Genomic DNA, 27949 nt, shown 5'->3' on the forward strand with positions numbered 1-27949 from the left:
ATTGAATATTCAAGGAATAGATGAATTTATAGATAAGCGTGTTCTGAATTTCCTTGTTTAGTCGCCTCTACATTAATCGGTTTCACTGTAACACGAATTTTACTGCAAAATTTTGTGATGACTAATACTAATTCTGTTTATATTCAGTATGTTGGAGGAACAACTTAACCATAAGTTTATATGAGTAATACTCGCTCTTCACAATAAATGATTGCTATCTTTTAAAAGAAGAATCTTTGAATCTTTGAATAAAACGACAAGTGAATGTGTAAATAATTAAAAATGATTTCTACTGCATACATAATATTTTATTATTACAACATGACGTCCAACAGATTATTATATTTACACACAAATTTTATAATATATATTTAGATACATTACATTTATATACACATTAAATAAAATTATATATCTACAAAGTGCTTGCGCTGTTATCTGGAATGTTATTCAATTCTCCATCTGGATTTTTCCAATAGTAATATGGTGGTCCCTGACTAAAGCAATATTTCATCGAAAGCGGTTCATCGTTTTCTACATAATACATTAAGTAGAAATTGCACATTTCATCCTCATTAGTTGCTCTAAATTTATATATAAAAATATTTATAAATAAGAACACTTATGCTTATGTGTTTATATGTATAAATTTTCTCACCCGATTTCTGTTACTCTATGTCTTGTACTTTTCATTGTGCACCTAGCTGCTAAGTGATCACCAAATACTATCGGATCTTTATTTTCAACAGGATAAAACATTTGTGGTGTTAAAGGATTTCTTTTTCCAAGTAAAGTCCATTGCTGAACTCCTTTCTCATTAGCTCGAACTCTATAACCTGATACAACTTTGCCTAAACTGTGGGTGTGGGTACGATATGCTATAGGATATATTGTTTTGTGCTCATTTATCTCACAAGCTGTTTCCATATGTTCAACAGCCATTGGTGGAATTAAACCAGCTGTGCCTAAAAGTATGACACCAGCTCTTTTATTTAATCTGCAAAATAGGTAATTCATATTACTTATTCCAATAGATTTATTCAATGATATAAAGTTCTGAAAAACTCACTGTTTTGTAGTGTAACTGATAAAAACTCCTGAGTCGTCAGTACTGCCATCTGAAAATCAAAAATAATTAATAATTAATAATAACAAGAATAATAATTATAATTAATAATAGTTTTAAGTGTATTAATTACTGTTTTAAACGTATTTACTGTAAGATGCATTGATTAACTCTTACAAAATACGAAACTATTATTATGCAGTTTTTATTGTATATTATAAAATCAAGCTGTTATAATGATTATCTACTTATTAAATATAATCACCTAGGATTTGATGGAAGTTACAAAAAAAATTTATTTTCTTGAAAGTTATTATTATTTAATTTTCAAGTCAAACAGGATTATCATAATCATATTGTTATTATATAATTAGGTATTTGAAGATAAATCATAAAGTTCATTGTCTGTCTATACATATTATTATTACAAATCAATATTAGATGACCACAAACACTATTACTCTCTTAATCTATTCTAGATAATAATTCTAGAAATAAGTTAGAAGTAATTTTGAGTTATGTTATATCTTTCTTCAGTTTTTTCTTTAAAATCTTTAGATGCTATGAACTTGGAATTTATTTAAAAGTTTATTTTAAGATATAAAAAATACAGGCAAAGATATATTAGTTGAATATTAGGTATTTGTAATGTTTGTAGTGAATGTTTGAATTTTATGTACACTATGTATACTGTTAGCCAAAGGTAAAGTAAAGAAATTATAGAAAATCTGTAAAGGTTTGGTTTAAAATGTTTGTCCTATTGATTATAATAACATATTTGATTTGTTTTAATTTACCCTTGAATTTATCGATATGTGCGTAGTGTACTTGTAAAACCATATATTTGATTTGAGAGCTGGCTCCAACTTTAAAGCCAACACCTTCAGGTAACTCAAGTTTTGGTGCATCCCTTGCCCATGCATATAAGATCTAAACGAATAAAATATATTATTTTTTAATGAATAAATTTCACTTCATGTTCAAGCGTTACTTGTGAATGACCATGACTTCCACATGGGCTTACAGCTTCTTCAGCATTCTTTTTTGACATTTCTCCACAATTCCTAACAAAAAAAAAAAATTATTTATTATTAAATTATTATTAATAATTTTAATATTAATATTAAATATATATTATAAATTATATGTATTTATGCATTTTTTGACATTTTTACACAGTTTCTTATTTATAGTAAAAAAAAGTCTTTATTATGAATATATAAATTTTATCATATATAAATGTTATATACTGTAAAATTTAGAAGTTATATATAAAAATCATTATGACTATAAATTATAAATAAATTATTTTGATCTATTTTCAATAAGTTTTGGATTATTACTGGGCCTATATAAACGATCTCTTTATTTAACAGATAAAATTATTTAATTATATTTTAATTTTATAAAATATTTGTTATATTACAGATATTATGGTCTACTTCGTAGATCACCTTCAGTGTACAATGCTTAACATAATTATATATATGTAATTAAATATTTAACGCAAATTATTAAGTGCAATTTTTTATTTAGTAAACATTTTTATAATTTTATGTATTAAATGAACGACATAAGCCCAATACTAATCCAAAACTTATAAATTATAAAAATATAAATAACTACAAAATAATAGAAGTAATCATATTTAATCTAAATATTTTTATATAATTTTCTATAGACGTGTAATATTTTAATTAACATATTGTATATATGTATATATAAATTAGTAAAAACTAATTGAAAAATGATAATGAAAATATATTTTTACGATTTGACATATAAATTTAAAACTTTAGCTATTATATTGAAATATTTTCGTATTATTTTTACGTACCAAACAGGCTTAATAGATCCTGGTTCTTCACATCCATATAAAAGCATATGGTGTGCAGTGTTCATTGTTGCATTTGGTTCATAGCCAACTAATTATTAAAAAATAATATTATAAGATAAATATATTAAATAAATATTATAACTTACTGATATAATAGCTTGAGGAAGAATCAACTTTCACAGGGGTACATAAATATAATTCGGGCTAATAAATATACAGACATATATTATTATTTAAATATAAAACTTTAATAATAGAAAAAATATTATAAAACTTATATAATGTATATATATTAAAATATTATATATATATTATATTATATATATATGTTATATTATTATATTATGTATATAATATAAAATTTAAATATATTCATGATTTTTTTTCACAACATACGGTAATAATATATGCTTATTTTATTTTAGTCATATATTGCTTTTTGTTGTAAAATTCATTTTTTTTTTTTGCATAGCAAATTCGAAATATTGATTTTACTACAAACATACAGACAAGTTCATCGTAAAAACCCATTCTCTTGCACAGGTACAGAAATAAATGATAACATACGCGAACGTGTAAATTTTTATTAAGTGATGCTGTAGATGATTTTAATTATTATGTATGTTATATAGCAGTTTTATATTATCATTTACTATTTGTTAAATCAAAATAGTAAAAATAAAAAAAAAATCACCTGTTTAAATATAAGTTATATTACATGTACATACATATAAGCTATTATGTAGAGAAATTTTCACACAACGTAATTAAATAGTGAATTAATATATTTTGAAGTAACACGTATGTATATAAAATAGATTTCAATAAATACATTAAATGTACATATTAACTACTTACAATATTTGGCCTGACATTTGGCATAAGTAATGCAAACTTTCCATTTGTGGAGTCGTTATTAGTATAGATGTCTTCTGTATCCGGAATCAAGCCATTAGAAAATTTTAATATTAAAAACAATAGAAATGGAAATATATTCCATTTTCGACACAACGTGCTCGATTTGAACATTTTTTCATTAAAAATCATCTTTCTTTATGTACCCATATGTGCATACAAATTATCTCCTTAACGCCACAAGTATTTTTGCATTGTACCCACAAAAATAGAATTTACGTGTTTGTACCTTTCAGAAGGTTGCCAATGCTACCAGATCGTAAATAATTAAATTAATAAAAATCTTAACATAATACCAAAATACTGTTATGTATGGCACACAAAATATGAGTATAACATAATATATTTGAACAGAATTTACTTACAAACAAATTATAATTAGCATAAGCATAAGAATTAGTATAAATTAGAATTGGGATACTGGAAACTATATAAATAATATTATGTAAATTAAATTATAAAAACTATACCTTAAAATTGTTTGGATTTAATGAACAATCTACAATATCAAATACTGTATATATTGGATATATAATGTTAAAAACCAAAGACCGAAAATAACAATTATTTCAGAACTTTTAAGGAAGAAAAGCAGCAACAAAAAGTTGTGTAAATTCTTATTTAAGTATATAGTTATCATTCTAGAACGTTTCATTCTTATACAAGTTTCATTCTTAATATTATACGTCTTTTAAAATAAAACTCAAAAATAAATATATAATTTGCTTTATAATATATTTTTCAAAAATAATTATTATTATGCGCTTTTTATTTTTCCACGCACAAACTCATGCACTCTGTTTTTTACTTTAAAACCAAAAATAATTATTATTCTTGACTTAATTACATAAAAATCAAAAGTCATTATTATTTTCTAAAACAGAAAAAAAAAACACTTTTTTGTGTGTTGTAGTTGTTTTTGTAATTTCATACAAATTTGAGTTTTATTTTAAAAGACCTTTAGCTGTTGATGAATATTTCAACATGAAAGAATAAAAATCTAGTTAGTAAATTGTTTTTTTTTTAATTTTTATATTATATTATATTATAATATATTTTAGTACTGAAAAACCTTTGTGTCTTTTAAGAAAAAAATTTTAATATTATAAGAATATTTATGGCTTTTAGTGAATTGAGTAGAAGTAACATCAATTTGAATGAAAAACATGGAAAACAATGATAATTAGTTTTATACAAATATATTGATGTTTAATAATAATAGGCGTATTCGGTGGCTCGCAAGTACGGCAAAAAACAGCAAGTTGCTGGCCTATGCAGGCCTATACTGGCCGCAATGTACGCAAAACAACAACACATCGGCCAACCACATCGGCCAGTAAAAAAAAAAAATGTTACCAACGCAATAAGCGAACTATTGTGAACCTTCATTGAAAATTCCAACGAATAGTGCAATCAAATGTCAAAAATTGAGGAAATAAAAATTCAAACAGAATTCAAAAATTGGAAAAATCTTGAAAAGTAACGAAAAAATAATAAGAATGTAGAAATCGTAAGTATTAAGCACATTGAATTTTTTTTTTATGTTAGTTATTACCAAGTAACATTTATTTTATTTCATTTAATTTGTAGTTTACATGCATAAAAAATTTTTTTATAGAAGTAAAACGTTGCTTTCTTCTCCCAACATCGACAGTACCTACAAAAATTTACTTATCTTAGTGTTTTATTTTTAAATTTCCAATATTCTTACCATTCCTTTTAATTCCTTGTTTATTTTAATTTTATAATATTTTTATAAAAATAAGATTTGCTGTTTGTCAAAACAAAACATTTGACAGATTGCAACAGTGATGCCAATGACTCGCGTGGCCAACATAGGCCAACATGCATTTTTTGCCGTACTTGCGAGCCACCGAAAAGGCCTAATATCACTTATTAAATGTTAACTTATTTGCCATTGTGTATTTTTATAATAAACAAATACAAATAAATATTAAATTACATATTTCCTCATTCATATGTCTCTTTCAAACTGGAGTTTATCAAGTAAAATTGAAGAATGTCGATTTATGGTTAAAGAAACTGTTCTCTTATATCCGGCATTTAATCTCTGCTTTTTCATAAATTTGTTTTGTATTTGTTTTGGCCAAACATTTTTCTGAGTATTTTCCTTTCAAACACTGCTATCTTACTTGCTTCAGTTTCAGTTAATCTCCATGTCCCGCAGCCATATGTTACCACTGGGTGAATCAATGTTTTATACATTATTAGATTTATTTTCTGTGAAATATTATTACTTGTGATTAGTCGTTTTAATCAACAGTAGGCATTGTTTCTAGCTTGTACTCTATTTTTTTATGTAATCATTAATAGATTGTTCTCGTTAAACACAACACCTAGGTAGAGCAACTGACACCTTCAATTAAATGGTTGTTAATGTTTAGGAAATTTGGAGTAGATTTTGTTACTGAGATTAACATGTATTTGGTTTTTTCATAGTTTATTGGTAATATATATTTTGTTGATAGCAATCATTGTTGTTATTAATTTATAACATTGATGCTTCTAATTTTCTTTTGTATTATAACCGAAGAAGTTAAAAGTGTGATTTCATCTTGAAAGTTTTCTGTGGCGCTTTGACTATGTATATAAATTAATTATTTTATTTATATACATATAACATATCAATGCATAAGATATACATATTTGTTATCTTATAATAATTATTTCTAAAATATTTCTTTATTTCTAAAATAATTCAAAGTACGCGCTCTTCATTTTAAGTAATGTTTGACGTAACGAAACAGTACCCTACGAATTGTATGTTTTTGACATTTTTCATGCAGCAAGCCTTTACTGCTCACTTTAACATGTTAAATAAATACTTGCGTTAAAACATAATGCAACCCTGCTTTTCGATGTTAAATTTCGTGTTAAAATATTTAACACCAAAAAGTAGCAACAACAATTGCAATTTTTTTAACGCGTTTTAATATGCATTTTAACACCAACATGAATTTAACAAGTTAAAGTAGTGAAGATATGTTTACAGTTGCGAAAATTTAAATAAAATGGACTACTATAAAAAAAAACATTTTCGTTGGTCTTCAAAATATGAAGAGATATTGATTGATTTATGGGCCGAAAATTTGTCAGATTTACGTGGGATGAAGCGCAACGCTACTGTGTATGCAAAAATTAGAGCGGAATTAGAAAAATGTAATGTGTCTGTGACTTGCGCAGAAGTAAAAAACAAGCTACACAATCTCTCTAGCAAATATAAGTAATATTCAATTTATATAAAAAAATAATATACATTTTACGTGTAAAAATGAAACATTTGCATTTCAGAAGGGAGAAGGAAAAAATCAGCAGTGATGGCACTGTCTCTACTTGGCCTTTATATAATAGAGTCCATCAGGTTATTGGCAGCTTCAACTACATCAACACGGCGGAGTGCATGGACGACAGTTTTCAACGTATGGAAATAATAATAACTATGTTGAAGTATATGCTTTGTATATATTAATAATAGTACAATTTTTTTATTTAAAATTTTTAGCCGAACTGCTGTCGCCGCCAACACCAAATACCCCAGAGCCACCATCTGAAAATGAAGCACTACAATCACCAATTTCTTCATTCATGGAAGATACAAATGCTACAATGGATTTCCAAGAAAACAGTCGTACGGTTAGATGGAATCCAGAGAGCACTCAATTATTATTGCAGGCCGTCTATGAAAAAGTTCGTGAAGATGTAGACAATTTTGAGGTATACTTGTTGCTCTTATTAAATTTTAGTTTTAGTAACTAGAATTTTATAGAGACCAATTGCTATTGCATTCTACAACGAAATTAGAGCAGAAAATGTTGATTTGAAACAGTTCTCATGGAAAAGTATGCGCGATAAAATGAGGTCGTTGCGATTAAAGTATAAAACTGCAATAGATTGGCGGGATATGAATGATACAGGACTTTTAAAAACCGATGAACCTAATTCTATGCATAGTAATAAATTATAATAGTATTACTAGTTTTTTAATTATTATTAATATTTTTTATTTTTAGATTACATTAGAACAAATTGTCCATTGTTCAATGAATTGGACAAAATATTTGGAGTTCGAGAAAACACAACCGTTGAAGGGGTTGACGATTCAAAGTATTTGATTTATATAAAAGAAGAAAGCGAAAGAAGCTTCATGGATTATGTTGCAGATGAAGCAGACGAATTCGGTGAAGCTTCTGATATACAAATTTCCGATGAAGTACCTTATAGCTTTAAAGCATCTCAGAAACATTTTGATCAAATTAGAATGAAACAAAAGACTAATTGTAACAATAATAGCGCGATATCATACCGGTCTTCGTTGGAGAAAGAAAGCCCAACGGTTAATAAAAGTAAATTAGAATTTGATAAAAAAATTGTAAAAGAACTAAAACATGATTTAAGTGGAGTAGAATTTAATGAATTTGTAGAAAAAGAAAAGTTATCCATAGAAAGAAAGAAGTTGGAAATAGAAGAAAAACGTTTAGAACAAGAAGCTATGTTTAAGCTAAAAGAATTAGAATCTAAAGAAAGACTAGAAATTTTACGTATTGAAAAAGAATTCGAATTAAGTAAATACGAGTTAGAAATGAAATATAAATATAACAAGATTGAATAATTTAAAATTATATAAGTTTATGTATTAGATTTTATTTCTAGCAATATATAAAAATGAAATGATGTATAATAAAATATTTTTATAATAAAATTATACTATTGAAAAACTGTATGCATATATGAGTTGCTTCTCAAAGTAAAAACTATTAGCATTATTTAGTTATGATATACACAGCACAGCTGATACGTCAATAATTTGATTTATTTTCTAAAAGTTCGATTTCTTCATTGAAGTTAAAATTATTTACTGATACTGTGTGTTGCTTTTCAAAGTAAAAACTATTAGCACTATTTTGTTATGATATACACTGTACATCTGATATATTAATAATTCGATTTATTTTTTAAATGTTCGATTTATTAATGAAGTTAGAATTATTTACTGGTATTGGTAACTTTGTGGTTAACACTGACAAACGTATTCCTTCTGATTTTAAGAGGTTAGTCTAATTTCCAATTTTTTTAAAATTACTTATCGAAAAAGGGATAAAAAAAATGATTCCATGTGTTTGCACTAACTTCACCATAAATAATGGTATTTGAAATAATAAATAATGAAGAATTGAAATCGCCCTGACAAAAACAAAATGTAGATTTTTGTAATCGCATATTAACGCTACTTTTTATAAAAATATCTGCTGCATCCTTCAACCTATTTTTACTAGAAAAAATGCCTAAACGGACGATACGAACACTTCAGCATTATTATATATTCGGAAAGTTCTGCAGTTATAAAATCTCTTCAATTCTGGAACACCAAAACAAAGTTGATCAGATTCTGTGAAAAATTCATATCTGAATGTTACTATGAATAAAGAAACACTCCGCTAGTCAACTGTAACAAAATATCTGACTTCATTAGTGCTGAGATTATTCAAGTAAACAATAAAAATCTCAGTCTAAATACAATAGAACTCAGATTAATAGTTAGTTTCTTCACTAGACAATCTTGTGGTCCCTACCATTTTTGAACGAAAAAATTAAATTAAACTGACACCTACAAGTTCTCTGAAGTGCAGAGTCATACTTCCTCCATACCTCCTCTCAACTTCCAATTTAATATCAATTAAATTATGAATTAATCATAAAGTCCTGATCCAAAAAGAGAACAAACTTGTATCCTATTTCGTATAATAGCTACCTAGATATTTAAAACATCACGAAAATTCTTGAAAGAATCAGTAGTTTCCGTATTTTCACCTTGATATTGTACTAAATTAAACAGGTATTCACTATTTAGTTTAAATTATTTGATTTTTTTTATTAATATATATTTTATTACAACTTTTGTTCTACAATGTTTATTTTATTTATATATCTTTTTCATGTGTCTATATATTTTTATTATAGAATAAATCTATGTATATTATATATATGTATAAATATAAATATATATATATATATATATACTTGTATATATAGTGGGTATATATCATACATAAATTATATATATGTAATACACACATATATACGTATATATTTATATATATATATATTATTTATATTTTTTTTACAATTATTAAGCTTTCGTTGGGAACATTTCATAATTCATTTCATGTAATGTACTTTTAATAGCCAGCGCATAATTCCTCTTGAATGCTGTTAGATCTTAATAGTTGTGCTGTTACTGATCCTTCTACTAATGATAACGGTTTTGCTTCTGAAGATTTGGCAGCCTTCATTTCATTGTATACATTGCAGAAATCCTAAAATGATTTTTAAGTAATTAAAAGACACAAATTATTTTTAAATTTATATACCATAAGGGCGGAGCCTGGGAATATAGCTCTTTCACGTTTCTTGATCATATAGTCTGAAGACATAAGCCAACGATGTTCCAAGCAGTCTTCAGCATAAGGTCGTTTTCTAAAACATGAAAACATGAACAGTTAGAACAGTTTGTGAAATTAATTGTATCATTAAAAATATTTACGTTGGATTGCGTTTAAACAAGAACATAACAAAACGTGTAGCTTCAGGAGTTACTTCTCTGAATAGATTTTCAAATCGATATCTTACAAATGATATATTTTGTTTAGTTTCGTTATCGTCTGCACCACGGAATGGACTGTAACCAGACAGTAATAAATATGTTAAAACACCAACTGACCATATGTCACTTTGTGGAAAGATAAGATCCTCGTTAACCATTTCAGGTGGTTGGAAATCGAGTACACCACTAGGTAACACTTTGCCACCTAATTTACTAATTTTTTTAGCTGAGCCAAAATCTACCAATTTAATTTGGAGTGCTCTCACTGATGCCATTACAATATTGTCAGGCTGTATATCGAGATGACAGAAACCACGCCAATGTAAATATTGTAAACCATCTAAGATTTGTGTAATAGCACATGAGACCATCTGTTCTGTATATTCATTACGAGTGCTAAAATAAGTAAGAATATTGGCGCCCTGTAACTTTTCCATAACAAATACTGCGATAGGCACATTTTGTGGTTTGTATGCAGCCAGCAGAGCAGCAATACGTTCATGTCGTAAGCTTCTGAAATTTTCAAATTCCGTGTCAATTAGATGCTCAGTTTCATTATTTCTATCAAATATTTTGGCTATAATAACGGCGTCAGTAGATTTTTGTATTCCTTTGACAATAGCACTAAATTCACCACGATTTATTTCTGAAATAAAACTATATTTATCACTAAGTCGAATATCGCTAACCCAATTGGGTGGATCCCGTTCGCATTCGTAGTCCATATGCACGCGTTCTTCTTCGATATCAATTTTTTTACCACTTTCTGTAATGTGTTGCAATTGCAGCATTGCTTTAGATATCTGAATATATGGTGCATCGTTTGTTGCAGTTACAGCATCAATCACGCCACTCATTTCACTCCAGCCAATAACATTTCTAGAAGATAATCTTAACTGATAGTGAGTGTCAGATTTCAAATTTTTTATTAAATAGAATTCATGATTTATGTTATCAGCAATCGTTGTCCATGTGTCACTATTTATTTCCTTGAATTGAAGACTATAACAAAGTACCGAAGAATGGCCATCGTTGCGAGGTTGTTTCCATTTAAGAAGAATCTCACTACCACTAACGCCAGAAATTTCAATTGAGTCTGGGGCATCAGGAAGAGTGGCTGCTACAATACGGCACCTGGCAACAGTTTGACCAATTTTATTTCTAGCAACAGCTTTATAAATTCCAACATCCATATGTACAGCAGGATCGAAACGTAATATAGATCGTCCATCTTCATCGTTAAGGATTTTAATACGTTTGCTTTCTGTGATCACCATGTCGTTTTTAAACCATTGCACACTTGGTTTAGGATCACCAACAGCAAAACAGTGTATATGTGCTGGTTTATTTTCCGAAATAGCCAAGGCTTGTGGTTTTTCTCTGAAAAATGGTGGATAGCCAGTTCGTTTTGCTTCCATAAGAGCATCTGCTTCAGTATATTCATCTAAACGTGGACCTAACTCAGTTCGTAATCTTCTTATTGTATAAGAGTCATTCATTGAGTACATGCTTATACGGCTGCGAGTGCGTTCATCATCAATTTCTTCGTCCATAATATCAGTAAAGCGTCGACGTTCTCGTATAACAGGCAACTATTATATTATTTAAAAAAATAATAACTTTATGTAGCTAACTGTGATAAATACTTACTGACCAATCCACACAATCGTTTATGGCAAAAGAGGGTAGTCTCCTATGAGCGACTTTCATATACTCACGTAAACGAACTGGGAAGCCAACATCACGCAGTTGCAATAAATATGTATCTGGACCATACTGATAACTAAAATGTTATATATTGTTTAATACATTATTTAAATTAAATAACAAATAACTTACTGGCTTTCAGATTGGAATAATCCTAACTCATAATCTGGATGCAAATACTTAGAAACACTTTCTTCATATCTTGTTTTAACTACGCTACTACTTCTTTCAGGTGTTGGTTCTGGAGTATAAATATGGCCTGGAGGATAAACCATTTGTGATGGATGTTCGTAACAAGTGCTTAAACGTCTACGACGGAAGTAGTGTCGGCATGAAGCATTTGCATACCATTTGCCTAATCCGTAATAGTAATTCCTAAGATTATCAGTGCTTATTTGATAATCATCACGAATATGCGTCTTATCCAACATAAAGAACCATGGATGTTTAAGAGCTGTTTTCACGTCCATTCTTTCACTTGAATTATAGACTAGTAGGCTTCGTATGAAATCACGACCTTCTTCCGAAATATGAGTCCATATGGAATCACTGAAATCCCAGAAACCATCTCTTATATTATACAAAGTTTCTCTATCGGTAGCACCCAAAAATGGGTTTCGGCCACTTAATAATATGTAAGTTATAACACCTACAGACCACATATCATGTGAATAGTCAACATATTTTTTATTTACACATTCTGGAGAAACGAATTCTGGTGTTCCGAAATCCAATGTGCCTAAGTTGTGCAAATTAATTCTACGCGCTAAGCCAAAATCTGTTATCTTGAGATTGTTGCTTCCGGGAATTGAAATTAGTAAATCTCTTATCTAAAAAAGTGTGTTACAGTAATAATATCATGATTTAAAAATTCCATAAAAATATTTCATTCAGTAATATTTACCGTAAGTCCCAAATGAGCTACACCCATATCGTGCATATGTTCAAGTCCATATAAAACTTGCCGTATATAACCTGCTATATCACGTTCAGTATAAAAACTTTTTCTTAATAAATTATCTCTTACAAGTTCTCCACCAGCTGCTAGTTCCATTATAATCGTAACAAGTCGATCATGATCGAAAACTTCATGTAGGCGTGTTAAGTTTCTGTGACTTAACATATTCATTATATCGACTTCATTTAGCATGAATGGGCGCAGTTCATGTTTGCCATACATGATTTTTGCAGCATAGTTATCACCAGTGGCACGCTCTACAGCATGATATGTTATGCCCTGTGTACCACGTCCCAACTCATGGCCAATATCATATTTATCTTCATAACGAGTTTGTTTGACTCTAACATATGGTTGTTTTCCATAAGTTTTATAGATGTATTTATCTTCATCATCTTCTACATGAACCATTACGGTTGTGCTTACGGAACCAGCTATGTTTTTAGCGCTAATGGAATAAATGCCCTCATCTCTTAGCATAGAGTCAGTTATACTCAATACATATGTATCTGGTTCAAAATGCATCATCTAAAAAATTTAGAAATAATATTATTGGACTTATTTTATTTTTATTTTAAATGAAAGAATGTACTTTTAGTCTATTATTTTCTGCTAAAGGTTGCCAATCTTTAAACCATTTAATATCAGGTGTTGGTATGCCTGCAACACGAGCTTCTAAGCGTATCATCTTACGATTCATTACAAAGGTCTCATTAGGACGTTTAATAAAGTATGGATGTTCAGCTATTTCTAAGCGTACACGTTGTCGGGCTTCACCATGTTCGTTCGTTGCGACAGCTTCGTACCAACCCACATCTCGATCTAGCATTCTATATTTGAAATTTTTTTAAATATATTTAAATTAGTATAACAAATTAAATTACTTGTTTATGAAGAGTGTTGCTTGTCCATTTCTTGTATAACTCGAGCCAAATCTACCTCCCGATTCTATAGGCTCTTCATGAAAATAGTAGGTCATTTTTGGTTTTGGATAACCATAAACAAACCATGACAGTTCGGTATTATGGCCTTTTACGCCATAACAAATATCATTTTCTCTTCTAATGAACCTATTTATTAATATTATTAAATTCATTAAAAATTAATATAAAACAAATAAATTCATATTTTTACTCTGGAGGATGTGCAAGTTTTCCGTGTGGTGGTCTCTCAATATCAAAATCTTTCGGCAAATAAGGTGACGTATGTGGTCTGAAATCGCTTCCAGATGGCATATAACTGTATATTTTGGGTATATCTGAAAATAATTTATCCCTAAAAAAAGATTATTATTCGATTCCTAATAGTTATTATATTTACTTACTTATATGTTTGCACATAAGGGCTAGGATCACTAACACCATATTGATTTTCTACTCGCACTCTAAACCTATAGTCTTGGAAAGGTTGGAGATTTTTAATATCACAAGAACAAGACCGAATTCCAGTTAAAGCGGTTCGCCATTTACCATCTGGCAAATCCATCATTTCTACCTGTGATGTATTTAACAATTTGAATGGTTCAGAAATAACCTTAAATTCATTTGTACCTGGTAAGTAACCGGAAAACGTGGTGTAGACGATACAGATGGTTTCCAGAAAAGTCGCAAGTCATTATCCGTTAGACGAGAGATAGATGGCTTTTCTGATAACGGCAAAGGTAAGCCTGGCTTTTTTTGCTTATGATCTGCATATTGATCTGCAATAGACCTGGGACCGCGATGCTCGGGTTCTAAATGTAAACGTAAAATTGAATTCTTAAATTATAATGTAAATATTTCAATCAAACAAGTTTTAATCAAAACTATGAAATAGTAATAATAAATAGTTGTATTAGTTTTTTATTACTACCATTATATAAATTATTTTATTGCACTGAAACTCACCTTCAAATATTAAATTAGCATCACATAAATCTTCTCCATGCGCGTTATATATCCGACAAGAATATCTACCTGCATCTGTTTCATCCATATTTTTAATTGCAAGACGTAGTAATCCATTTGGTTGATTTTCAATTAAAATCTTGTCAGACGGTTGCAAAATATGTCCATTTTTGAGCCACTCCACTTCAGGCTCAGGATAACCAGTAGCACATGCTGTAAATTTCGCAGTCATACCTTCATATATATTACAATCAGCAATTTTTTTAAGAAACGCTGGTGGTTCCATACGACTGTGAGTTCTCCTAAATTAAATATTTTGTTAATGATATTATTAAGACAAAACTTTATTTTTATTTTACTTTTCATCTACGACATCTAAGCTACCTTGCGTAACGTCTTTTCCTTCTTTATTAGTAGCAATACATTTATAGATACCATGATCTGGTTTTGCACAATTTTTCACGGTTAAAGTATGGTGATCTCCATCACTTTTGATTACATACTTGTCTCCATCTTTAATTGGTTTGTCCTGGAAGAACCATTCCACTTCTGGTTGAGGTACTCCTGATACTGTAACTGGAATTTTCGCATCGTTATTTAAAACTTGTTCCTGATTACAAATCTTCTGTGTAAAAGCAGGCTTTTTAAAGATTTTGTGTACGTTTGCTTTAAATGTTGCGATATCTTCACCAAGTGGATTCGCAAGCAAACAGGAATAGTCTCCTGTGTCAGCAACTTCAGCAGGACTTATAGTTAAACCGACACTATCTCCATCACAAGTCATTAATGTACGCTCATTAGGTTGTAAGGGTATACCATCTTTTGACCATATGGCTTCTGGTATGGGATTACCCAAAATCGATGCCGATAATACTAATGGTTCACCTTCACTTACATTAACATCACTGATAGATGAAACAAATAGCGGCGCTTCTTCGGCTTTACTTTCATTAGTAATTGGTAGGACAGTCACTACAGCCTTTGATGGTGTACTGCCCTTATCATTTATTGCAACCACTTCATATAAACCACTGTCAGCTTGCGTAGCCTTTTCAATAATCATACTCTGGCTTAAATCAGGATTTTCAATGAAAGCAACTTGCTTATTTTGTGGTAATATTTCTTGACCATTGTGGAACCATTTAAGAGTAGGAGTAGGATTACCCATAGTTTTGACAGTCATTTTTAATGGGAATCCTTCAACTACGTTTGTATTTTGTAATTCCGCAACAAATTGTGGTTCTCTTTCTTGATCACAGACAGTAACTTCACAAGGCGATTCAGCTTCACCCAACTCATTTTGAATTAAACATTTATATAATCCGGCATCTTCAAGTTCAGCCGAATCAATACTAAATTTTTAAAATACGAAATGAATAGTGTATAAGGAGTATTTAAGTATTCAAATAATATATACTGACATTAAACCAATTTGACCATCAGGTTGATTAACAAAGTTGATGTATTCACATGGACGTAACTGCACTCCATCCTTATACCAAATAACTTCAGGAGTAGGAAAACCTAGCACTTGAGCAGACAAAGAAAGTGGTTGTCCAACTACTGCAGCTTGACATTTTTTTATAGGTGAGATGAAAATTGGACTCATAGGGGTAGCTAAAATATATGTTTATGTTTAAGCATAGAATAGCGAAGTATATATATGTTATACAAGTTCAACTAACGTTTTACTGCAACTGCACAGAGAGCAACTTCTGTTCCACAAGGGTTTGATAAAACAAGTTTGTAAGCACCAGAATCGTTTGGTAATGCATGTTCGATTTCTAATTTGAGCTTTCCGGGAACGGATGTGATTTTAATGCTTTAAAGGAGATAAAATATTTATATATGAGTACATGAGTTGAAAAATTTAATATATTGAAATATATGTTCATATACTGTGTGGATTATATTATTAATGTAAATGCTTAGAACTATATGGAATTAAATTTAATAAGTATGAATAATTACTTACTGTTCACCAGGATGTATTTCTTCACCATCTTTAAACCATTGTATAAGTGGGATAGGACTTCCATTGGTTACACATTCCAATACCAAAGGCTCGCCTTGTGACACTTCCATTATTTCGTCGAATTTCTTTAGAACGCATGGAGGTATGAGTTGTAACGAAAGTTTAAATGGAGCTTCTGTCGTACCAACATCATTTTTAGCTACTGCCATATACTAAGAAAAAATAAACAATTAAATGTGTTTTTTGTTGTTTAGTATAATACTCACTATGCCGGCATCTTCAGATCTAAAATGTGGAATTTCTAATTTACCAGATACTTGGTTATTAGATAGAGCAGCGAATTCTTCTTTGTAAATTTTTTCTTTAGTTGCTTCATTAATAGCAGTAAAATCAATAAATTCATTATCTTTTTTCCATGCAAGTGTTGGCTGTGGAACACCATGTACAAGAACTGATACTGCAATGGGATTAAGCTCAGCAATGGATTGATCCGATGGAGGTGTAATGAAAGATGGTTTGTCAACTGTAAATAATATTGATTATTATTTGTAATATCTATTATTATGAAAACTATCTACCATGCACATTTAAGTTGAATTCTTGTGTTGTAGTACCCAATTCATTAGAAGCAGTCAATGAATATTTTCCAACATCCGATGGTTTGACAGATTGAAACAGAAGTCTATACTTATCGGCATCCACATCGGCAATTACTTCGCAATTTGATTTGTTGCAAAGATTTTCATTACCTTTCGTCCATGTAACTTTAGGCTTTGGATTTGCAATCACTTCAGCATTGAAGCAAACAGTTTCAAACGGAACACATGATGCATCCTTTAAGTTGAGGATTTCTGGTTTGGATTTTATATTTACTACACAATTGGATTCAACTTCACCGTATTTATTTTTTATTATAACTTCATATCGACCAGAATCAGTATGTCGAGCTATTTAAAGTTGATAAAAAAGAAGAATATAATAGTTTAAACAATATTCTATAAACTAATTATAAATGTCTTTACAGGTAGATTAAAAATTTTGTAAATTACAAAACGGATGATAACTAAAAAGTTTATGTAATAGTATAAAAATAATTTCAGGACACGTCAATTAATAAAGAATTTTAGTAAAGATACCTCAATTCTGAACAGATTTTAAAACTAGCGTTTCAATAAAACAGGTAATATATGTTATCTCATGCCAACATAAGGTAACGAAATATCGGATAGACATTTGAGGAAGAGAGCCTAGATTGGCACACATAGTTTGATGATAAGTCAATAGTGACATATTAGATAGATAACATTTTTTTCTTCTTTTAAATAAGCAAAAGGATTGAATTAATTTGTCTAGTATTAATCTAGAGAGACAGAACCAATAAGAAAAAGGAGCACAAATGACGACATAGAAATCGATCTGAAGGAGATATTTAAATAAACTATCGTTTATAGAACTATTATATTATGAATATTAATAATAGTTATGTATATTAATTTAAAAACTTAACTAAGTAAAAGACATAATTTATTCTAAAGTTTATATTATACTTACATTTGGGTAAGACCAAACTGCATGTATATTCTTTTAGTCCATACTCTAATTCTTTGGCTTCTACTTTAAGCAATAGTGCTTCATCTGCTTTAACTATTTTTCCATCTTTAAACCAAATTATTTCTGGTAATGGATCCGCTGTGAACACAACTGTTAAAAGCACTTCTTTATCTTTTATAGTTTCTACATCTTCCAATTTCTTTTTTAATATTGGTTTACGATATTCAGCAACACCTTTAAATTTAAAAAAATATTATTTATTTTTAAAATTAAATTTTTTTTTTTAATTTACCTAATAAAGAAAGCTTTCCTTGATGTATTTGTTCTCCACATTTATTTTTAATAACGACTTTGTAATCGCCTGCATCTTCAAGTTTAAGTTCTTTAATCTCTAATCGATACTTTTCCTAGAATATGAAATTATTTATATATATTTATTTGAAGAATTATTTTAAATTTAAAAATAACTTACACCTTCATTTATAATTGCAATATTACTGTTAGGTTTAATTTCTTTTCCATTATGATACCAGATGGCTTCAGGCTTAGGAATACCTCGAGCAATAATTTCATATTTCAAAGGTAAGGACTCATAGCTCTGCTTTTCAATAATGTCAGCATGTAAAATTTCCGGTATTGCTGTTAAATATGAAAATAAGCTTTGGTAACTTCACATTTTAATAATAATTCATATTATTAAGCAGTTAAAATTGTATATAATATGCACTGCTTTTTATATTTATATAGCATCTGATAAGTAATATCTTCCAAACATATTTTATTGTACAAAACTTTTACAATGCTAAGAACTGATGCATTCTACGAACACAATGTATTAAATAGTAATATTAAATATTATATATGTATATAAATATCTTTTTTAATGTTATATAGAAGAAAGCTATCAACATTCAAAATACTTCGATTTGAATCGATCAATAGTGAACTAATTCAATCTAAATTTAGTTCCATTCAAAAACTATCCATTTTTAATTTTTGTCTTTAAATAATTATGTCGAAAGGAAACTATTTTACTAAACGATTATTTATTTGTTGGTAAACAAATGTAATTATTTTCTATATATTGAAAGTTTTTGCCGTTAAAAGTTGATACTCTACTTAAACTAATATACCTAGATATATATATTTCTTGAAAAGTTGTCTATTTTTAAACTCATATAACGACCAACTTATTTTTAGGAAAGACGTAATCTCTTTCTGAGCTCAAATATTGATCAAAATACCTTTATCTCATCTCAAAACATAGCACAATGATCAGTGGTACATACAGAGATTCATTTAAAGCGGGATTTTTGAAGACTAATTCATTAATTCAAGTTCATATAAAGATATTGAATTAAAAAATATCCAATTTGTCTAATACAAAATTATCGTAAGTTTTAGTTTTTTATATATCCTTAAAAACATAAAGTACTGATAGTTTTATATTAACAAAAAACAAAACGAGAGGTTCAAAACAATGAATCGAGGGTTAAGAAAAATATTGTGGATGAAAATAATGAAGATTACTAAAACTATATCTACGTCATCCTCTTTATTCTATTGTCTATATTACAATGTAGACGACGTAGATATAGTTTTAGTAATATTAATTTGTGTTAGATCGTGATCTTGATGATGACTCTCAAGGATAGTCAAAATATAGAATATAATAAAAAATATTAAACGTTGAATTATTTAACAAAAAGTGACCTATAGCGGAATTGAAAAAATATAAAAATATATAAAAATCATTATAAAAAAACAGGTCGAAAAAAAAATTTAAAATATTTCATAATAATGAAGAATTGTATAGTTCTTAGAGGTTTTATTCAAGAAAGAATGCAGATTACAGAAATAAGTTTGAAAGAAAGTTTTAGAACGTTATTTAATATATTGCATTTTATTTAGAAATAGTATGGAGGATATATATTTAAAAAATAAATTTCCATTGGACTACGTTCATTCTTGAATGATTAAAATAAAATCGCACAAAACGATCCTATATATAACTCCTATATTTAAATAAATTTAAAATTTTTTGTATATCTTCCCTTTATTTGCCTTGATATATAGGTATGTAATTATGAAAGATATTGATTAGTTCTTTTATTTAAAGTAGGCGACAGTTTAGAAAATAGTTAAGGCAAATACAAATACATAATACTATTTAAATTAATTTATCTTAGTAATTTCGCAGTATTATTAGCTTGAGCATACAAATTTTAGCGATCACAGATGCAAAAACTTTTTGAAATTATTTAATTTAAATAAATTTATTTATAGCGAGTAATAGATTTTTATATACTAGAACTGGCAACCTACTACAAATCTAGTGAATAAAATACTTTAAATTTAATATTTGTGCAATATATTACATTGTGCATAATAGCCGACTTGATTTTATATTGTTTTTAATGATATAGGAATATGATATATTAATATATGATATATTGATATATGATATATTGAGATATGATAAATTTATATAGCCGATATATTTAAAGCGTTACTAATATTTATTTTATAGGCACCATAATTGATTTTAATAACTACATATATATTATGTATATCAAAAATTAGTTACCCCCTTGTTCTGGTTGGTGACTATCTGTCACAGTTTGCTCCACTTTTTTAGATTGTGTAAGTGATGAATTGGCTGTGTATATATGTAAGTTGGAGAGGAATATTTAAATATGTAATTATTGTTAAAAAATGATTATTATTTTTATTATAACACATGGATATAATAGGAAATGTATATTAATTTGAAAATCAATTTTCAACATTTAAAGAAATATAAATAACTTACTTAATACAGTAACATCACAGCTACATGATGCCTTGCCTATTGAATTTTCGGCTTTAACTTCAAATTTCCCTGCATGCTGCACTTTACAGATATCCAAGCTGAGACAATATGTTTCAGAACTCCATTGACTTCGTGTAATTTTAATATTAGCATCTGCACTAACATCGACTCCATCTTTAAACCTGTAATATGAAATAATTTTACCATTATTTAACAGTATAAATTTAAATAAAAATATACAGATAAAATTATGCTTTCTCACTAACCATTTTAGTACAGGATCTGGATTACCGGCAACTTCTATCTCTAAAGTTAATGAATCATTTTCATTAATTTCCACATTTTTTAAAGCTTTTCTAAACTTCGGTTTTGCTGGAAGAAAATTATTCATTTTATTAAATAATAAAAAAATTCTTCATGTCATTTATTAAATTGATTTATAGCATATCCTTAACTTCTCATTCAGGCGATTTTGCTCATTATAACCACTAATGAGGATGATTTACCACACAAAAATCTTTCATATAAATGAGCTCATTATTAATAAATAACCTTATTTATGGCAAAAAAAAAAGCCGAATGCAACCCTTAAAAGTCGAATAAATTACCCACAAGGGAAATCACTAAAATTTTAAATATGTGTCATATGTTTTATATGTAAAATGTAAATAAACAACAGCTCAACTATAAACAAAGGCACTGAAGAAGTAAATATTCAATAAAATTTTTGTTTTTATTAATTGAATTTGTAATTGATATATAAAATGTTTATAAATGATATAATATATCAATTATATATTTAATTTTTTTGTGTGATAAAAACGAAACCATTTTAGCTAAAACTTTCTATATATTTTTTACATACTAATTTAAAATGAATTCATACTTACAATGAACAGTGACTTCACAAGTGCTTTCAACTTTTCCATAATCATTCATTATTTTACAACAATATGTGCCTTGCATTGATGGTGTGACAGTGTTCAGAATTAATTTATATTCATCATTAGCTTCAGTCATTCGATAATCTTCACGTTTCGATTCGATTTCTATACCATCAATATACCACTTCGCACTGGGTTTTGGATATGCATCGATGCCAATATTAAGCATTACATTCGTATCACCTTCAGTTACAATAATATTTGTCAATTTTTTTGTTACCTCCGGAGCACATTTGATTAACAAATTTGTATCGCTTGTGATGGAACCATGAGCATTTTCAGCTTTTACCTTATATTTACCAGCATCAACACGAGAGACACCTTTTATTTTCAATGAGTACATATTACCATCCACAGTTTGTATATATTTACTATTATCTATAGTTATTTTGGTTTCTTCTTGATACCAACTTATATCAGGTTCTGGGAATCCATCGATCCTTACACTCATTATAACAGTTTCCTGTTCGCCGTGTATGTATTCTTCCTCAAGAGATTTCACCAATACTGGTTTTGATTGCACTGTACATTTCCAAAACTCTGATGTTTGACTTAAGTCATTTGTTGCTCGTATTGAATAGTTACCAGCTTGAGTCAATTTTATGCTAGAAATTTCTATTAAAATTTCTTCTGTGCTCTTCTCAATAGTTTTTGAATGAATTTTGACATTTTTCTCGATGGAAATATCTTTACCATTGTTTGTTAATTCAATAGTTGGTTTAGGGAAACCTTCAACTTCGATTTTGATTTGAACATTTTCTCCAGCTACACATGTGATATCTTTAATTTTCTTTATTTTTGGAGGAGCTGTGATAATAAAAAACTATTGTAGTAGAATACAAAAAATAAAACTATGAAATGACTTACCGCTAATAACAAGATCAATAGTCGAGTGATCTTCACCTAGTTCATTAACTGCATGTATCGTATACAAGCCTGCATCTTGTGTACCAACATTTTTAATGAGCAGAGACATGGTTTCATCATCCTCATACAAGAATTTGTGACGGTCATCAATTTCGATAAGTTTATCATCATGCTTAAATTGTACTGCCGGCTTGGGAAAACCTTTGCATTGCAACTCAAGAATTGCAGTTCCACCGACGCTTGCATTCGCTTGACGATGTTCTATGACTAATGTTGGTTTTTCTGGTTCTCTATAGAGTGTCTGTACAGCACCCTGAACGGAGAGCTCAGCACTGCACGATATGTTACCAGTAGAAGTTTGGGCAACGCAGGTATAAATACCTGCATCTTCAGGTTTAACATGTTGAAATACAAGTGCTAAGGAATCTTCATCATCTCCAAAGAGTACTTTGAATCGTTCTTCAGGATCAAACTCAACACCATTTCGTTTCCATGTAAAATTCGATTTTTCACCTGCAGGCAAAATTTGACCGCTCAAAGAACCAAATGGATTTTTATCTTCTATAATATGAAAAAACAACAAATTTATTTTTGAAATTATTGTTTTAAAGAAAACAATGAATAAATTATGAAAACAAAACTTGATCGTTATAAAGAAGCAATAAATCAACTACAGAATTTCAAATCTTACCCACTGTTGTTACATTAGCTGTACATTCAGCTTTTCCTAGACTATTGACTGCTTTACAGGTATAAACACCAGCATCGGATTTTAGTACATCGTTAATAACTAATTCATAATAGCCTAAATAATCCTTTTCACGTATAATTTCAACTCTTTTATCTTTTGAATTAATCTCTTTGTCATCCTTATAGCTGTAAATAAAATAATACTTTTAATTATAATTACTTCCTCACAAATTTTAACAATAAGTTTAAAATTATAGTCGCACATGGGCTTCTTTTAAAGACTACTACTTTCGAAGAATCAGAATCAGAAATGGAAAGTAATATAAGTAACAAGATTAAAATAGTTTGAATTAGTCATATATGGGCTTCTTTTGAAGACTACTATTTTTGAATTTATGAATTAGACAAGAAAGACGAAAATGATGGTAAGTCACTGTCTGGCATATGTGATAAGACAGAAGAATATTCAGTAAATATTTCAATTCTTTAATTATTATTACGACATTTAAAAAATCTTTGTCAAGTATTTGTTTGGTCACTAGTGTGCTTTAAAATTTAAAACGACAGCATAATTTAATGAACGTATACGAACTAGTTAAAATCACAAATGGGTTGGAGACTGTCGAATGGAAGGAATTATAAAATATTCTAAGGTCGCAGAATAATTCAAGAAACGGTCATTATATTGAGTTGATTTAAGTGATCGTGGTTGTTGTTATAAGTGATTTCTACTATGTTAAGCTTTCTTCGAAGAAATTTGTATTCAATATATGTTAAGTATCCTTAAAATGGATCCTACTTTATTTTCATACTGACAGAATAGGTTTAATTTTCTAATATACATATATGTACGTTCAGGTTAGGATTTGATTTTGTATTGTTTTAATATTTTTTTGGGAAGTAGAGGAAGTAATTTGAAAGCACCATGATAACATTCTTTAGAGCAATTTGGATAGATTTTATAAAATACATATTTTTAAATAAAATCTCCATAAGATGAAGACTTACATACAATAATATGAACTTACAAAGTTACTTTAGGTTTTGGATCACCATTGATTTTAATCAAAAATCTGAATAGAGAATTTTCTAACATTTCAGCGTCTTTAAGACTGACAACAAAAACTGGTGGTATGTTAGTAGCTTGGTCATCATGCTGTGCACCTAAAAAGACATAAAAGTAATTATAGAATATTAAAAGTGTTTAATGTTGTCATTTGTTACTTTGTTCCACAGCGAGCTGAGCTGAGCACGTTGTAGATTCAGTAGCTGTTTGCGCTTTCGCAGTATAAGTGCCAGAGTCAAGGGCTCTAAAATAGAATTTAAAAAAAAATCAAAACAAAATTTCTATTATGAGTGAGCTTACCTGCAATTTTTTATTTCCAAACGATATGAACTATTCGGTGCCTCCTTTTGCAGGACACGATCAGCCAACTGATCATCAAGCAACTTGTTATCTTTATACCAGACTACAGTTGCTGGTTTCTCCAAATACTGTATCTCGAAATGAGCTGTTTCTCCAGCTAAAGTAAATGTTTTGAATAAAATTATTTTATATAAGATAAATAGTATTTGAAAGATTTTATAAAAATATCATCTTTTCTACATATACTCTTATTTGTGTAAACCAACTTGGATCTCACTGAATTCATAAGCTTTCAGCCAAGAGAATATAGAAGTTAGAAAAAGCCAATGAAATCAATGAGCATAATGCTTGTGTATTTTTTCTTTCTTTGGTACAATATAAGTTTCATTTTTTAGTTATTATGATAAAAATCTTAAACTTACGTTGGACTTGAATGCTTTTTAACATTTTTACAATTTCTGGTTTCTTAATCGAACGCGATTCCTTTGGTACACCATCGCCATCCGATCTTCGACCGGACCTCTTTAGTTTAGAATCTCCCATATCTGATGCTGATACTAAACTGCTTATACTTTCACCTATTTCGTTTTATTGCAGTAAGGATTTTATAATAAAAAAAATTAATTAATTAATAATTCAGAATTAATTCTTCTTGGTTATTTTGCACTAATATGGTATATGCTTATACAATATATACAAAGGGGAACTATAATGAACATTTAAAAAATGTTAGTTAAATTAACAAAACGTGTTAACATAAAGACTGTAACTTTTTTTTATATAGTATATATATTTACTATGTAAAAAAATCACACAAGGATTGTAAACAATCATGCTATAAATATAACAGTCTATAGTTTCAAAGCGAGGACTTAGATCTGTAACTACTATAATTGTATTTATGTACAAAGGAGTATATTTTTTAAATATGTATTATTTATTCTGATAGTATGCAATTGTTGTATGTAAGATTTGTTTCAGTGTTACATATGCATGAAGTTTGGTATTTCAGAGTATATATATACACGGTACAATAACAGTTTATTAAAAATATGAAATTATTGGTGTTTGAGGAATATTAACTAGTAAACTATATTTCTTTTTAAATATAACTTACAAAAATACTTACTGTTAGAATATGCTGATAATTTTTATACTACACATGTGTATGAACAATTTCGTTTTTAATAGTTTATAAATACTTCTAGAAAGCATTTGTTTTTCTAATATGAATTTATAAAAATAGTTTGAAAAATCATATAACACATTATTGCTTTATTTATATAATAGCTAATGATAAAAAAATATGATATGTGATTAAAGATTAATAGTAGTATAATAATATGTAATATTATATAAAAGTAATATATATGGTTTAGTTATGTATTTATTATTGTTATTGTTTTAGGAATATATAAACTTTCTTGTGCTTGTTAGATTTCCTTTTTTTACGAAGAATTGTGATTACCACTTGTTTATCAAACAAGTGTTCCAAATACCTAAACAAAGTTTGTCCATCTATAAAATTTAGTACATAATTTGCTTTATCTTAACCCATGCTTTTAAAATCGTTATAAGTATTTATAAATTCTTTTATTAATATCTATCGATGAGGGAATGACACTGTCGAGTTTATAAATGGGAAGTCAGAAGAATAGAAAGAGGAAGAGAAGAGAGAAGAGAAGAGAATTTAAATCATTTGCTCTGCCACTGTTCAGCAGTCGCCAGAAGATATCAATCCGCCCTTAACATCAATACGTCTGCCTTTAAATAATTGTCCGACATCACCATTATAGGCATATCATATACTGTTCCACAAATTTCTTTAAAACAGGTAGGGTGTCTTTAAACTATGGACCTACATCTCTTGAAGAACGAGCATCCATTACTAGCTACCATCTTATATGAATTCCACCGCTTATAACGACAAATAAGTTTATATTGTTGCTTCATATTGTGCCTAGCAAATCTCTTTTCATAAGTTATTAGTTGGAAGAAGGACTCTTACTACTTACTTATCTTGAACTTCTTGATCTAATAAAGAGCTGTTTATTTTATGGTTCTGATTTGGCGGTACTGTTTTATATGTTAAATATATAACATATGACATATGTTAAAAAGAACTGCCATCCAAGACATTATATATTTAATTAAGAGTTTACCACTTTATAATATAAATCGTTAAACAATTGTTGAACGTATAAATTTGTGATAACAGTGACGGATCTTTACTTTAAATATTTTTTAATGATAAGTCTCATTTCTCGTCAAATGGAATTGTCAATAAGTAAAATAGTCGCATCGGAGGCTAGAAAGACTATTGCATCCGCAAAAAATTAGAGAATGGTGTCGCATTTCATCTCGATGTTTGAGAAATCAAAACTTTTTTGAAAATGAACAATTATACGTTTAACTATAGTATACGTTTTTAATTTTATATATTTTTCTCCCAATAATTCTTTTGCAATACAAATTAAGCCATAAGATAATGTACGATATCTGAGAATGGAATTTGTGTTGTATAATTTTGTAATAGTATTGGAGGTTTTTTGTTTTGTATTGGTTTTAAAGTGCATTCAGCTTAAAAAAATAGAAAAGCTGGTTGGTTGTAGTTATTGGAAGTTAGTGTTTCATAAGCTTTATTGACAGTTTTGCATAGAATGTATTTGTTTCACTATTTTCTGCTGGGTTCCATATTTTGCTTCGTTGTTGTCTCCATCACATATTTTTTAATTCTTAATATCAATAATATG

At 28.5% G+C, this 27949-nt stretch overlaps 2 protein-coding genes across 5 annotated transcripts in view; both read right to left on the bottom strand.

Moving 5' to 3' along the window:
- Positions 1-342: 342 nt before the first annotated feature.
- On the bottom strand, positions 343-4023 carry LOC119678110 (peptidylglycine alpha-hydroxylating monooxygenase-like). The gene is made up of 8 exons (XM_038089774.1): positions 3762-4023; positions 3050-3107; positions 2904-2991; positions 2058-2130; positions 1864-1996; positions 1070-1118; positions 659-997; positions 343-584 (listed from the first exon to the last, which is right to left on the bottom strand). The coding sequence occupies exons 1-8, from the start codon at positions 3948-3950 to the stop codon at positions 416-418; spliced, it is 1098 nt and encodes a 365-aa protein (XP_037945702.1). The 5' UTR covers positions 3951-4023; the 3' UTR covers positions 343-415.
- Positions 4024-9926: 5903 nt separating this feature from the next.
- LOC119682590 (obscurin) overlaps positions 9927-27949 on the bottom strand; it is a 33250-nt gene continuing 15227 nt past the window's right edge. For 2 of the 4 annotated variants that reach the window (XM_038096065.1, XM_038096064.1), the window contains 31 exons: positions 25619-25774; positions 25197-25353; positions 25055-25140; positions 24859-24994; positions 23832-24016; positions 23141-23701; positions 22220-23080; positions 21596-21701; positions 21330-21511; positions 21105-21176; positions 18990-19156; positions 18810-18924; positions 18518-18751; positions 17545-17913; positions 17233-17489; positions 16967-17178; positions 16677-16813; positions 16413-16608; positions 15351-16343; positions 14992-15293; positions 14656-14837; positions 14430-14599; positions 14240-14380; positions 13990-14175; positions 13698-13935; positions 13052-13633; positions 12280-12977; positions 12091-12223; positions 10381-12032; positions 10208-10313; positions 10016-10153 (listed from right to left, as the gene is read on the bottom strand). In XM_038096065.1, the coding sequence (XP_037951993.1) occupies positions 10016-10153; positions 10208-10313; positions 10381-12032; positions 12091-12223; positions 12280-12977; positions 13052-13633; positions 13698-13935; positions 13990-14175; positions 14240-14380; positions 14430-14599; positions 14656-14837; positions 14992-15293; positions 15351-16343; positions 16413-16608; positions 16677-16813; positions 16967-17178; positions 17233-17489; positions 17545-17913; positions 18518-18751; positions 18810-18924; positions 18990-19156; positions 21105-21176; positions 21330-21511; positions 21596-21701; positions 22220-23080; positions 23141-23701; positions 23832-24016; positions 24859-24994; positions 25055-25140; positions 25197-25353; positions 25619-25739 (9675 nt within the window). In that variant the 5' untranslated portion in view covers positions 25740-25774. Of the gene's footprint in view, positions 10154-10207; positions 10314-10380; positions 12033-12090; positions 12224-12279; positions 12978-13051; positions 13634-13697; positions 13936-13989; positions 14176-14239; positions 14381-14429; positions 14600-14655; positions 14838-14991; positions 15294-15350; positions 16344-16412; positions 16609-16676; positions 16814-16966; positions 17179-17232; positions 17490-17544; positions 17914-18517; positions 18752-18809; positions 18925-18989; positions 19157-21104; positions 21177-21329; positions 21512-21595; positions 21702-22219; positions 23081-23140; positions 23702-23831; positions 24017-24858; positions 24995-25054; positions 25141-25196; positions 25354-25618; positions 25775-27949 lie in introns of all 4 variants that reach the window. The other 2 variants (XM_038096062.1, XM_038096063.1) reach the window with 2 other exon arrangements.

The sequence above is a fragment of the Teleopsis dalmanni genome, chromosome 2 (genome assembly GCF_002237135.1).
Source record: "Teleopsis dalmanni isolate 2A chromosome 2, ASM223713v2, whole genome shotgun sequence".
In the NCBI taxonomy this organism is placed as follows: Eukaryota; Metazoa; Arthropoda; class Insecta; order Diptera; family Diopsidae; genus Teleopsis; species Teleopsis dalmanni.